General features: G+C 51.3%; 1 protein-coding gene across 1 annotated transcript in view; it reads right to left on the bottom strand.

The window, feature by feature from the left end:
• MAGI3 (membrane associated guanylate kinase, WW and PDZ domain containing 3) overlaps nt 1-14,553 on the bottom strand; it is a 141,007-nt gene that overhangs the window by 5,635 nt on the left and 120,819 nt on the right. Inside the window, exons 13-19 of the mRNA XM_081112542.1 lie at nt 13,200-13,291; nt 11,136-11,328; nt 8,992-9,180; nt 4,011-4,196; nt 1,906-2,008; nt 1,193-1,283; nt 577-720 (exon numbers count right to left, since the gene is read on the bottom strand). Coding sequence (XP_080968668.1) covers nt 577-720; nt 1,193-1,283; nt 1,906-2,008; nt 4,011-4,196; nt 8,992-9,180; nt 11,136-11,328; nt 13,200-13,291 — 998 coding nt within the window. The remainder of the gene's footprint in view (nt 1-576; nt 721-1,192; nt 1,284-1,905; nt 2,009-4,010; nt 4,197-8,991; nt 9,181-11,135; nt 11,329-13,199; nt 13,292-14,553) is intronic.

Raw genomic sequence — 14,553 nt, 5'->3', positions numbered from 1 at the left:
TCTGACTTTGTTCCATGTTAAACATGGACATTATTCCTTAACGCGAACTTTTCCCACTTCGGCCGATTTCTCATTAGCTTTGCCGGAAACCTTATTTCCTCCTCTCTACATTTTAAGCAGATTTAAGGACCAGCCTGAGACCCACAGATACTCTCAACAGCTCTCCATCTATTACAAGTTCACGTGTTCTTGTTTTAGCGAGTTACACTGTGTGCTAACTGCTTCGTATAACCCAGGTCCTGCCTACCAGCAATCGATTCCAGGAACCAACCTTAAATAGTAACAGTAATCCTCTCCTTAGCTAGAAGCATTATCCGCCCATTCTATTCTTCCCGCAAATGCCTGTGGAGCGCCCACTAGGGACACTACTCAAGGTGCCGAGGGTGCTGGAGTGATGGGAAGGGGGCGACGGAGAGAAGGGCGCCCTGGGTCAGAGAGGGAACTGGCAGGCACGTGCCCCTCGGGTTTTAGTGACGCAAGATCTCGCTGCTTGGACTCAAGAGCCGTCCGCACACCCTTTCAGCAACTACTTCCCGGCTGGAGCCAAAGCAGAGGTGAAGAGCGAGGCCGACTCACGTGAATCCGGCCGTCCTTGAGGGCGGGCCCGTCCTCCGCCAGGCGCAGGATGAAGAGCCCCATGTTGTACTCCTTGCCGCCGCGGAGGCTGAACCCGAAGCCCCGGGGGCCGCGCTCCAGCTCCACGGGGTAGCAGCCCAGGCCCTGCGGGGAGGAAGGGAGGAAACGGGCTGCAGGGGCCGCTGGCTCACGGCGGGGACAGGATCTACCCTCAGCAGCACTTGCATGGCGCCAGGAAGGAGCGGACGCTGCGGGCCCCGGGCTAGCAGTTTTTATAAATGCAGCCGAAATCTGGGGGTTACATGTCTCCTCTACTAGTTGGTCAATCAGAGAACAGAATTTTGGGACGTGCTTCCTTTAAGTAGATTTTAACTAATTTTCCTGAAAAGAGAAAAACCCACCGCTCCTCTGAGAAACTCAAGCCCTGCTCTAAGCACTCAACCAGGGTTTAAATTTCTCCACCCGCTGGGCAAACCTTCCTTTCGTTCTCCATTCTCTCCGGAAGCAAACGGACTGCCAGCCACACAGTAGGTCCTCAAGAGTGACGGACTTGAACAAATTCACCTGATTGGCAATAAAACCCCAGTGTGAACCGGGGGGGGGGGGGGGATCTCACCTGGTGGTGCCGACTGCCCACAGCGGAGATCACGGCCGCGTCGGGCTGGGGGAGTTGCTTGTGGTCCGCCCACGAGTGTCTGTAAGTCTCACTGCGGGAGAGAAGCCAGGGCCCCCTCTGAACTGAGCAATCAAAACCGGCTGCACATCAAGGCACCGTCCCCATTTCCTTCCAGAGCTGGGCCTGGCCACCCGCCCGGCACACTGCTGTGGGGACAGGCTACACCGGACGGAGATGCCGGGCAGAAACCGGCCTTCCGCCAGCGTCCCGTCCGCAGGGCCAGGGGTCCCGGGCAGTTCGCACCAAAGGAACTGCACCCGAGCGACAGCCTGCGGCCCGGGAGCCGACCTCGCCACACCAGACGGCTCTGCTGAGCACCAACGCCGGGAGGGGCTGCGCCGAGTTTCTAGTAACCGAGTGTTAATGGCCAATGTTGTGACCGAAATGGAAATAACAGGTATGAACACTGCTCTGCTCGGGTCGCCTCGGAGACAGCAGTCTCTGTGGGGCTGGGGCTTCCCTCCCAAACCAGGGCCCAGAGTGGCCGAGCCAGCGGGGCCGTGGAACCTTCCAGTCCCCGCGTGTCGGGCGGGATGGAGGGAGGGGGACCAGGAAGGACCTGAAGGTGGAAGATGCAGGTTCGCATGCTGACCTCCGGCTGCTCCGCATCACGGGGCGGGGCGGGGGCAGTGGGTGCTGAGGAGAAGCCTCACCTGTCGCCAGGCGCGTGGCTGGCCTGTGACTGTCCCAGGGGCCGGTGCTGCAGGGCTGGGCTCTGCCTGGCTGAGTTTGTTCCTGACGGCGGACCATGATGCTCTGTTCAAAGGAGGGGAAACAGAACTCAGCATTTGTCCCCAAGAATGTGGAGGCCGACTGGGTCCACGGGCACCAGGCGGTCACACATGGTGCCGCTTCCCGCCTCAGTGGCCGGCACGAGCCGGCTGCTCAGCTGTGGGAGGAGGAACGTGGCCGCCTTCCCCGTGTCCCCGGAGTCATGTTTATGTTTACGGAGGAGAACGGGAGTCACATTCTACTCCACACACTCCCCGCCGCCCTGATGTGGATGGTCCACACAGAGGACGGTCAGAAAGGAACCCACGTGGGTCCTGCCGGCGAGGACGGGCTCCAGGAGCCGCCTCCGCGCCTGGTCCTCTGTGGGTTCCGGAGCTCCCCCCCTCTGAGCCACTGCAGGAGGGGACAGGTCTGCGGAGGCGGGAGCAGAGGCCCGTCCGCCAGCCCCACCTCCTCCAGCTGCATCCCTCGTCCGGAGCAGTTATCTCGCCTGACACTGAACTCCAGCCCACAACCACCCCAGAGTGGACGAGTGTTTAGAAAACAAACGCAGGCAGGGCTTTCTAAGAGCACAGAGAGGCGAGGAAAAGGCACATCTGTTCCCGCCTCTTGGGCAGCAGCTCCAGGTCTGTTGCCCTGAAGGCAGCTTTGGTACCGAGCGCAGCAGCTAGAACTCGACAGCAGTCGTGGGCCCGGACCGTCAGAGACGGTCAGACTCACAGCTCTAACGCGGGAACTCTAATGTCTTATCCCGTCCAAACAGCAAACGTAGGAGATTGAAGTACCAAGGGAGGGGGCACAGCGTAGTGAGACGGTGACTGAGCAAGGCTGATGGGCTGAAACCTGAGCCCATCACCCGGGCCTCAGAGGGCATGGGGGCCCCAGCGCGCGGTGTCCGCCCAGGACCCAGGGCAGACAGGACGTTTGGGTGACGCCTTAGATGAAAACATGGCGGTGGGGCCGCAGGAAGAGAACAGACGGACTGGGTTAGAGGTCGTGGGGGGAACGGACACCAGTATGCACTGCAGTGCCCGGCATCTTAATATGCAAGACTGACCCCTCATAGCTCTGCTGTTTCAGGTTCTCAGTGGCTTTACACAATCGGGAAAGATGAGATGAGCACTGTGTATGTAATTCACAGAGAACAGAACGGGGCTATTCAAGATGGTTCCTAAGCAGGAATTCCTGACCAAAGGCAGCTTTAATGCAAAGCGAGACACTAAGTGTGTTTCACGCCCCATTTACTGGCAATTCCCACCCACTCCCGTCCCCCCTTACAGGGGCCGCCCAGAGGAAGCCGCCTCCCCGAAGGCAGCTGGGCCTGGGCCTGACCGAGGCTCCGTGACTCTGAGCTCCTCAGGTTTTCCCTCACTCCAGCAGACTTAAGACTTATTTAAAAGGACACACGGTCGGAAAAGTCTACCAATCTCTCTCGCTGCTTGCTGCTTATTTTCCCGGCACACAAATGGCCACCACTCACTAGCCGAAGCTACTGTTGTCTTGAGCTACTGACACTTTAAATGTTTTAATCCATTAAATGGAAAAGGCTGCCCAGCCAGCATGGCTCAGTGGTTGAGCGTCCACCTATGAACCAGGTCATGGTTCAATTCCTGGACAGGGCACATGCTTGGGTTGCGGGCTTGATCCCCAGTGTAGGGAATGCAGGAGGCAGCCGATCAATGATTCTCTCTCATCACTGATGTTTCCATCTCTCTCTCCCTCCCCCTTCCTCTCTGAAATATCTATCTATATAAAAGCCTAATATGCAAAGTGTCCTCTCAGGAGTTTGACTGACTGGGAGTTCGATCACTCGCTATGATGTATGCTGACCACCAGGGGGCGGCACGGAATGAAGGCCGGCAGCCACTAGGGACCCGAAACAGTGCACAAATTTCGTGCACTTGGCCTTTAGTATATATATAAAAACGGAAAAGGCAAACAATGAGACTCCAGGGCACATTAGAGGGAGCCATGCCTTCGGCAGGTTCTGGGCCCCTCGGGGCATCTAGGTTGACTGCTCCCTTACCTTCCTCAGCGATGACTGTCAGCGTGACAGTGACGCCGGCGTCCTTGATCAGCTGGACGATGCTGTCGTGGGACAGGTCGACGATGGACTGCCCATTCACTGCTGAGATGTGGTCTCCCACCTTCAGCTTCCCACAGCGGTCAGCTGGGCTTCCTTCTATGACTCGGCCAATTTTATGAGGAATAACTGTAAGAAAAAAAATCCCCAGGTTTTCAATTATTTAAAATATCTGTTAGTGTTAGATTTATCAGCATCATTTAAAAATTCAACACAACATCAAAGAAAATTCTTGAAAAATACAGCAGAAAAGCACCACATGTGAGCCTCCTATCTAAATGCTATTTCCATATCTATAACATTCCCCTTCTTGCCCACATACACTCTTTAAAAAAAAATTTTTTTATTGCTTTCTGAGAGGGAGAGAGAGAGAAACATCAATGACGAGAGAGAATCATTGATCAGCTAGCTGCCTCCTGCATGCGCCCTACTAGGGCTTGAGCCCAAAAATCTGGGCATGTGTCCTGACCAGGAATTGAACCATGACCTCCTGGTTCATAGGTCAACGCTCAACCACTGAGCCATGCTGGCCAGGCCACATGCATTCTCTTCACATAGCGGCAGCCCCAGCACACCAACCCCTTTGCTGTTTTCCATTCACAGTCTTTATACCGTCATCCTACAGTCCTGTTGAGAGATGCCTGACCTCGCTGATACGATGAGAACATCTTGCCCATGTGCTGGCCCTTGTCTGCCGCTGGCCGTTCGGCTGTCGCATCGTGGGCCGTGTTAGAAACGGCGACAATGAGACAGCCTGCGGGTCTCACAGGGCATTGACTCCCACGAGGGACCTTGTGGATAAACGCAGTTCAAACTCCAGGGAGGACGCGGAAGTTCTTGGTTAGAAATCCACGTGTAGCGGAACGACTGACCATTCAAATGAATCGTACTTAGTTCTAGAGCAAAATTAATTCCTTGTATTGAGGCCTTTAGATCTTAAAGTTAGAAATTTTAAGAAGTGGAATTAGAACATTAACGCTTTATGTTAACATTATTTGGCCCATGGATAAAACCCTACCCTGATTGGACAAAGCTGGGCCACGCCCTTTGCACAGACCTGGGCGGTTCTATACAGACGCCCAGCTCACAGGCTAAAGGCTTTCCTGACGAACTATCAGGACACTTTCCTGTTACTGGTGGGGCATCTGTGCTAGACACGGATACTCCTTCCCGGGTCTCCGAGACGCCCTGCCTGAGCCCATGGACCCCGCAGGCTCCTGGGCCTGTGACTGCTGCCTGTTAGGAGAAGGGACAATTAATAGTTTTAAGTGGCACTCTGATGAGGTTTAACTCCCACAGCAATGGGCTCCTTGCTTAAGTATTTCTGGTCTTATTTGGTGCCTATTAGAGACATTTTACTTTTTAAAAATATATATATTTTTATTGATTTCAGAGAGGAAGAGGGAGGGAGGGAGAGATAGAAACATCAATGATGAGAGAGAATCATTATTCGGCTGCCTCTTGCATGCCCCCTGCTGGGGATCGAGCCCGCAACCCGGGCATGTGCCCTTGCCTGGAATCAAACCCGGGACCCTTCAGTCCGCAGGCCGACGCTCTATCCACTGAGCCACACCAGCGAGGACTGGAGACCTAACAGGCCTTCGCCTGGGACTGGAAGTTGCTGATGGCCGTGACTGACGTCCCCACGGACGCTGCCGGTCCTCGCCCTTCCAGGGTTTCACAGAGAGATCTGATCTGAAAGCCGAGGAGGTCGATGTGGGAAGCAAGTGCCTTTTAGCTCTGAATCATCTCAAGCACGTACAATGCTGTTTTCCTTACAAACAAGGTCGAGAGGCAAGTGGCAGGAGGAAGGGTCCTGTGTCAGGTGGGAGCCAACACTAATGGCACCACCAGTGGCCGACCAGAGACACGGGGCTGACACGGGGCCCTGGTGACTCTGCACATCGATACCTCGGCTATTCTCCTTCCCAGAAAGAGTTCCTCGGGCGCAGCGCTCACTCTAGGTCCCCCGGGAAGAAAACGGCCCAGCCCCTCGGCCTGAGAGCGTGGCTCGGACTCGGGAAAGCATCAGCCAGAATTCCTGAGTCCCGGCTCCCTCTCAGACCCGGGGACGGGGCCTCCGGGACGAGGGACAGCAAAAGCATCGGACTGTCGTCGTCTCGGCGCGGACAGCGACACGGCCAAGCCGGTTAGGAACAGCGAGACACCAGGAGGAGGACAGCTTCTGAACGGGCCCAGGCAGGATTGGGACTTCAAGGCCGCCCCTCGGAGCACACACAGCTCAGCACAGTCCGCCGCCTGCCGCGGCTTCTCTGGTAGAAAAGCCTACAGACCTTTGCCATCAAGCCCGTTCATCCGCCTCCATCCAGCTCCGGCCTCAGCCCGTCTCAGACGGGCCCTCCGAACCTCTCGTTTCAGGAAAAGCAAGGGCAGTAGCTGGAAGTGCCCCTCCTCAAAGGAACCCTTTGCAACCAGCACTGAAAAGTCTCGGATGAGGGAGACAGACACGAACACGCTGAAGTCCTGGCAAAGCAAGAGCCAGCCAGTCCTCTTCACCCGCAACAGGAGTCTCTTCTGAGTCCGCACCTAGCACTGATGCCGCGGGGCCCGCCAGCGAGGCGCTGGGCCCGGCCCCGGCCCCGACCGCGGACAGTCACCGTGTGGAGCCGCAGACTTCAGAACTGCTGCGAGGGCGCCACTGGGAACTGCCCCTGTGACAAGTGTCAGAGGAAAACACAGTCCATACTGAGCTGGAGCCCGACCTAGACCAAAGCCGGGCCCGAAAAGGAAGGCCTTCCGACAGGCAGCCCCCGCCTGTGCTCTGATGTGCGCTCTTCCCTAAACCAGACTCCTCTGCCTCCCAGGGCGCGGCGCTGGCTCCGTCTGCGTGAGGGCCCCTCGTCCCGCTCACCGGCCCGGCCTCCGGCCTCCCTCCGTCTCCAGGAGCTGCCGGGGTCCGAGGAGGCTGCTCGCAGCTCCGCGTCTTGTGAGCCCGTTAACGAGCATGTCGGTGCGATGATCACTTCTGGCTTTGCACCCGACTGAAAGCCCAAGTACTTGATGTAAGATGCAGTGCCAACGTAAGCCGAATTTACTATGCAAGCTGATAATTAATGAGCTGCAAACACTCATTTCCTGCCGCACATTAGCTGCTGCCTCACTCTTACATTTTAATTGAGCTTTCTTTCCCATCTCATTACTCAAGTATTAATAAACTTCTCAAAGCTTCTTTTAAAAAAAGATCAAGAGACAGTGACAAACAATTTCACAAATAATGCCGAGGATAATGGCGGTGGCGGCAGCGGCTACCGGCCAGCGCGGGTCCAGGCTACGGGCCTCTGGGCTGTAGCTCCTTTAATCCGTAGACGCAAGCAAGACAGGAATCGGTACCACCGTCCTCCCCTCGCAGAGGAACCTGGAGCTCTTAGAGGGGAAACCATGTGCCCAGATCAGAAGCTGTTACAAGACTCCAGCAGGGCCTGAACCCAAGGTCGCCAGGTCACAGAGCCCAACACCGATGACACTATCTTATAGAGACCGATGGCACACACAACCACCGAAACAGCAAGAAATTACTTTTTAAGTAATGCAACTGATTTTACTGAATTCCTCCATACTTCTCAGTTTTATGGTGAAGGTGGACTCCCCCCTGATTTTTATAGTCTGAGAAAAGGAATAGCTTCGATATAAAAAGTGCGTAGCATCCATCATACCGAGTAATAATCTTTCATTGTCTTGGTTAATCTGGAAGGCTGGGTTATTGTACGCTCTGAGGTTTAGAATACGATGATCTGAAATGGTTGTTTTTGGAAATCCTGATTTCCAACGACATAACATAAAAGGCACCTAAAAGCTGCTTTCTTTCAGTTTTTGAATCAGGCCACATAATCGTCCGCACAGCACCAGAGACAGGTCCAAGTGTTACCATGGCAACTGCTTATGGAAACGGGAAAGCAGTAGCAGTGAGCAGTGGTCTGACACTAGAGCCATAACTCATCATGTCACTGGCTTCCTCCTTCACACGCGGGCATTCCTTTCAGCGAGATTTCTGCAAATTCGCTGGGCTCCCAAAAGTGTTGGCTTTTGTCACTAAGATTCTAGTGACCATCTCGTCTGAAAGGATCTCACGACCCAAGAAATCAACCCACAGGCAAAGACAAGAGGCATTTGTCATGTGGTCAGAGATGCTTATCACCTGACTAAGAAAAACAACGTTACCAGACAAACATGATACATAAAGAATCATTTGCCGGTCCTCTTATTCATCTGGATTTTCTAATTACATTTAGAGATAATTATTTCTTAGCAACACTAAGATGAGACACATTTTCTATTTGGTGAATCATAACAGCCCTGAACATGCTGGAAGTAATTCCTCTCTGGTGAGGGAGTGAATACATTCATCCCTCACAGATGAGCATACTCCGTTACGCCAGTTCAGGATATCTAGATTAATTTTCAAAGGTTCTGACAAAATGTTTGCCTTTCAATGAAGCATGCACAAGAAGGTCACTTTAGAGGTAAAATACGGCAATTACTGTTAAATAACACAAAGGGACAATTGAAGACATATTTGGGTCAAGGGTTTTCTGTTAATCTGTTTTGCTTCCTCTCAACTGCTTCTAGCATGGCATTCACTGCTGCATACACGATTTCTCCGAATTAAAAACGCCACCTGTGCCCCCTCATTAGCACACTCAGCTCTGTCCTCTCCCGGGGAGTCAGGTCCCGTCCCCCACATACTGCCATAGAATCCTGATGCGAACCGAGCCGCGAACCCTTCGTTCCTGGAATCTGAGATGACACATAAACTAGGAGGAAACCAAGAAAATATTCTTGTTGTTCTTAAAGAGTGACGTCTCTAAGCCACCTGAGCCTCATTCCTGGTCAGTTTCGTGAACCCCAGTGGGAGGCTCAGGAAGCTGGACCCGGAGGTCGCGACGGCAGGCCCAGCGGCCCTCACCTCCTGGGGGCGGCTTGGTTTTGGAGGTGAGGATGACGAAGCCGAACCCTTCATTCTCCTTCCGCTGCAAGACGACCTCATAGGCCTCCGGGGGCGCAGGCCTGGCCGCGGCGTCCGCTCGGTTCAGGCGCGGAGACCCGTTCTGTGTCGAGAGGAAGGCTTGGGCGCTGTCATCCTCAGGCTGTTTCTCTACAATAAACATGGATCAATACACATCATAATTTTTTGAGAACGAAAGCGTTTTTGTGCTTAAGCTTGCCACAAAAAAATTAGTTTCTAATAACAGAATAGAAAAGCTGCCCGCCAAGCTCTGGGTGTAATCTGAGGGCAGATGTGGGCGGCAGCTGTCTGTGGACTGAAACACCCTTAATGTCAACAACTGGAGAAATACACAATAGGACCTCACTATCAAGGGGGTTTTCAAAGCTTCCGTCAAATTTGATAGGAAAACAGTTCTTGAAACTGTTAGAATTCCAGAAAGGTTTTAACCTTGACCAGTAATTTCAACAAGTGCCAATGATGAGAAATGGTGCAGTAAGCTTCCCTTTAAGATCAACTTTCAATGGCCCTGAGAGCCGGGGCTGAGATTCATGACGCCTGGGCAGCGGCCGCACCAGGACAGGGTGCCGCCCATCACAGGTGGGACAGTGCTCCCACATGGCGGCGTTTAGGCCGCAGTTTCCTGGTGATGACACTGGATGAGGGAGCCAGGAGCAGTTCGCAGGCACGTGGCGAGCTGCCCACAGAACAGCAACCTCTCTGGGGCAGAGTCGGCCCACGGCGTCCCCAGCAAAAGGCCAGTTAACCTCCCCCTTTTTCTCCAAGGATTTCTCCAAGGAAGTTAGTCCTGATTTTTTTAAATAGGCAAATTTTGTGCCATACATTGATACAAGCCACCATTAACAACCACAACACACCACCATCGATGACTACACAAGTACACCGTCTGTTTTGGCTCAAAATCGACATGATCCTAGCGCTGCTTTTGAATCTCAACCAAGTGCCACCAACATCCAATCATTAATGAAAAAAATGAAGGATTTCAGGGCATAATTCACGGTCAGGATGAATGAGCTAAATGCCTCCAGTGATACCACGTGGGCCTGACGCTGCCTCCGATGCCGCCCCGGAGCCAGCCAGTGGCGGGTGGCCAGGCCGCTCCCCTGCGTGTGGCTCACACGGAGGCCGCATGCACTGGCATCTGTGTGCACCCCTAAACGCCCCATCTTCCCGAAGCGCCGTGGGCTTTGCTTAGGATGCTGCCATCAAAAACACAGTGCCCTGCTCTTTCAGAGTAATGAAGACCTTAGTCAATAAAGACAAAAACGGGGTAATGTGCAAAGACCGTCGCGTCAGCAGACACTGGACGTCCTCGCTGTGCCACGCGGGCGCTCCTCACCGAAGGGGTCCGTGCCCCCACCTTCGGGGGGCTCACCGTCCGCACTACAGGGCTGTCCTTTTAAGACGGTAAGTGGCAAGGATTCACCTCTCAAAATTCCTATCTAACATTCACAAAGCTGTTGATGAGAAAAATGTGAGGGAGATTCGTATCTGAGTGCAGTCTAGACGGCGGGCTCTGTAATTAAACACCCACTCCAGTCCCCGCCAGTTCTGTGTCTCCCAACCTTTCTGGGAATAACTGTAAAACCAGATCATGACAGTATTTACATCACAGCGTTGTGAAGGTTAAATGACGGAATCCATAGGCCTGGGACACAGTAAGCTCTCAATAAATGTTAAATTACATTATACCAAAACTTCTCAAGTAGAGGCATTCTGTCCTCTGAAAATGTAGGATTTCATCAGGATCCAAAATCTTTTGATATTCAGCGAGTGGGACGCCTCAGTACGACTAGATAACTTGGTTTTCAGAAAGCAGGTTTAACCTGGTAAAATCATCAATATATTAATCTAATTTTATTATGGACCCCCATCTTTTTCTTTTTTGACAGTGTGATTACTGTTTCTGAATCCTTTTGACTTTCCATGACCTTCCACAATGAGGCCCTGGGTCCCGCCCAATGGGCTGTCTCACACACTATTCCACAGATTATGTAAAAGAACCTGCAATCCACCCCGTCCCGCCGCGGGAAGGGGCCCGAGTTTCTGTTCTTTTTAACTCATTGGAGCAGCGGTGCGCGTACCTCCGTAGAAGATCTTCCTCCTGACAGTTAGGAGCACGTGGCCGTTGCGAGCAGCCGTGGTCATGAGGTCCAAGACCTGCTTGTGGGACTTGCCCTTCACCGGGATCCCGTCGATGCACATCAGCTCGTCGGCCGCACGCAGCCGGCCGTCCTTCTCGGCGGCGCCCAGAGGGATGATGGCCCCGATGTAGATCTGACAAGACAGCCGGCCCAGACCCTTAACGACTGGTTAAGGCTCCCCCACCCAGCGCTGTGCAAACCGACAGGGGACGGCCGCTCAGCTCTGGGGCGGTCCTATTTAGAAAGGCGACATCGTAGACAGTGGCCATTCCCCACAGCGGCCCCTTAAGTAACCACACCATCCCTCTGGGCCCTCGGGGCGGGGCACAAAGAAGACAGGAAACACCGAGTTGCGCAATAACTTGAAAAAGTGCCGCCATCACCACCATCACTGCAACAAAGCCAAACCATTAAACTCAAAAGCCCAATTCTGTGGGGCAGCTACAAGAGTCGACAAAAGTCTGCCGCCATCAGGAAAACCTTTCACACGCTGTTCACAGCAGCTGGGTAAGTCTCACGCCGCTGCCGTCGCATGCCGCCATCAGTCCAAGTCCAGTACATCAAACAGAGGCATTTCTGGTTCCTAAATCTCAAAGCAGTGACTATTTTTAGGGGACAGAGTGGCTAAGGTACAGCGGCTTCCAGGCGAGCGTGTCTAGGTCATCCCACTGGCTGCCGTTAAAGTCCTGCAATTAAGCAGGCCCCAGTGCTGGGGCTAACTTCAGAGCTGCCAAAGCCTGACATTGAAGAGAAAGGTTTCTTCCAAGTTGTTTGAGATAAATTTTGAAAATGTCTAAATGACCACTATGAGTGCCAACAAAACAGGAAGCAATCCAACAAAACTCTCTCTTTTAAAAAAAAATTTTTTTTTGTTGATTTTAGAGAGAGGAAGGGAGAGAGAGAGAAACATCAATGATGAGAGAGAAACATTGATTAGCTGTCTCCTGCATGCCCCCTACTGGGGATCAAGTCAGCAGCCCCAGCATGTGCCCTGACTAGGAATCTAACTGGTACCTCTTGGTTCATCTGTCGATGCTCAACCATTGAGCCACACCAGCCGGGCCCAAACAGAACTATATCATCAGAAATAATGAAGGTCCCTATGCCTGGCCTACATAGGGGAAACTGTATTAACTGTAACCGATAGGACTCACTGGGACACATTTATACGACAGCAATCAAATGTTCTATTCAGAAACAGAAGAAAGCCTGTCATTTGAAAAGATTGTTACTCACCTAACTTGCAAGCATCATCATAATTCAGTCTTTCTTGATATTAGACAAAAAACCCACTTCAATACATTCTTAAATTCTAAAGAAGCACATTACTTCTTTGTCATTCAAACTAAGGGCAGAACTTAAGAATGATATCCACCACATTTGCTCTTTAATTTTACATGAGAATCGCGTATTAATAAAATTCTGGATTTTAAATGCTTTGCAAAACATAACCCTCATGCTTCCTGGACAGAAACATTCATTATTTTATATCTTTCTGGTTTCATAGGTAACAAATGAAATGGCAAATTTCTGAGCATAAAAATGTCAACCCATTAATAATAAGGCGAGTAATACGGATGAGGTGACATAATATTCATGGCTTGTGCCAACTGTTGGCGGAACATTCGGAAGATAGAGTGACCGTGGTAAATAGGATTTTGAATTACAGGTTTCTTAGAAAAGGAAAATGCCTTAAGATCTCTTTAATGAAGGCAAAAGGAAGGAAAGGGTTTTAAATAAGCCCTAGGCACACAGAGAAATTAATTCCTGTCTAATTGACAGCCAACATATCCAGTTTTCACCTCCAGCTTTAGCTGCACCAAATTAAGGAGGGACTATAACACTTAATAGAAATGCAATTCTTCTCATGTTAACGAAACTGACAGAGAAAACAAAATCTTAAAAAAAACAACAAAACAGAAAACGACAAAAACACCCTCTTCTACCAAACTGCCGCTTAACAGCTGTCCCAGGAGCAGCCGTGTCCCCAGGATTCACACTCACAGCTTGGTCAGGGCCGTCTCCTCCCAGCACCCGGAAGCCGAACCCCGATTCCTGTTTCCGGAGAAAAACATCCAAGTCTTTGGTGTTTGGCGCTAAGGAAAACCAGAAGATATTAAATACATAAATAAATACTGTGGCTTATGTTAAAAGGAGTAAAATGAAATTAAGTTCAGTATTTAGTAGGAGAGTGTTATAGAGTTCAATAAACTACATCCTTAGAATGTTCTGAGATGCAAAAATTTACCCGAGTAAAACACCACAAAAAAATAATAATTCAATTGTAAATCTTTGCTTTGAGTTCCAAACAAAACTTTGTATCAAGATTTACCCTTACGCCTGGCCGGCGTGGCTCAGGGTTGAGCAGTGACCTATGAACCAGGAGGTCACGGTTTGATTCCCAGTCAGGGCACATGCCCCGGTTGCGGGCTTGATCCCCGGTGTGGGGCGTGCAGGAGGCAGCCGATCCATGATTCTCATCGTTGATGTTTCTCTCTCTCCCTCTCCCTTCCTCTCTGAAATCAATTAAAAAAAATATAAAAAAAGATTTACCCTCACATTCATGTGCTCAGTGCTAACACTGCCATTAACTCCTCATGCCTTCAAATCAGCATTACAATATTAAATTCAAAATTACCTAACTTAAGTGTGATATTTGATAGTGTCAATTACCTAAATTAACACTGGGGCAAATCCTGGAAAAAGAGAGTCCGTAAAATGTCTTAGTTCTGCTCCTAACCTAATGCTTTGGTTTCAGAAAAGCATTCCACATGAACTGCTGACTTAGCCTAATTTTGCAAAATGATATTATTTTAAAAGTAAGTAACAGTTAACACCATCATTGGCCCCATTTTCTAGCTGGGGAAACTGAGGACCCAGCATCACACGGAGGGAAATGGCAGAGCTGAGGTTTAAACTCAGCTTGGTTTCCATGGTCTGGCTCTTAACCCCAAAGCGGGTAATCATCCGAACAGTAAGTCAGGAACAGCTACTGCATGACTAAAATCTTATCTCTGCGAAAGCATGGATGTTACTTATAAGCAGGAAGCACTTGCCAGGAAGGGAAAAGAGAGACACGTCAGGGAGTGCTTTCAAAAGTGAGCTACCGAGTCATTCCTGACAACGTTCCTTAGAAGCGATCTCTTCTGAGAAATACTTGCTATCAGAATCCTAGAACTTTAGAGATAAAAGGCCTCAGGAGCCCAACTCATCTGTTGTGTGGGTGAGGCCCAAAGGGGCTGACTAGTTTCTACCAAGTCAGACTGGGTCAGGCCATGAGTGGGGATCTGAGCAAAGGGATTCTCCATAGTTACACTAATTTAAATTACTGCTTCGCGGTGCTTATGCCTGTTTTCCT

The sequence above is a fragment of the Myotis nattereri genome, assembly GCF_964212035.1.
Source record: "Myotis nattereri genome assembly, chromosome: 18".
In the NCBI taxonomy this organism is placed as follows: domain Eukaryota; kingdom Metazoa; phylum Chordata; class Mammalia; order Chiroptera; family Vespertilionidae; genus Myotis; species Myotis nattereri.
Note: the sequence above shows the minus strand (reverse complement) of the source record. Positions and strands in the feature narration are given on the sequence as shown.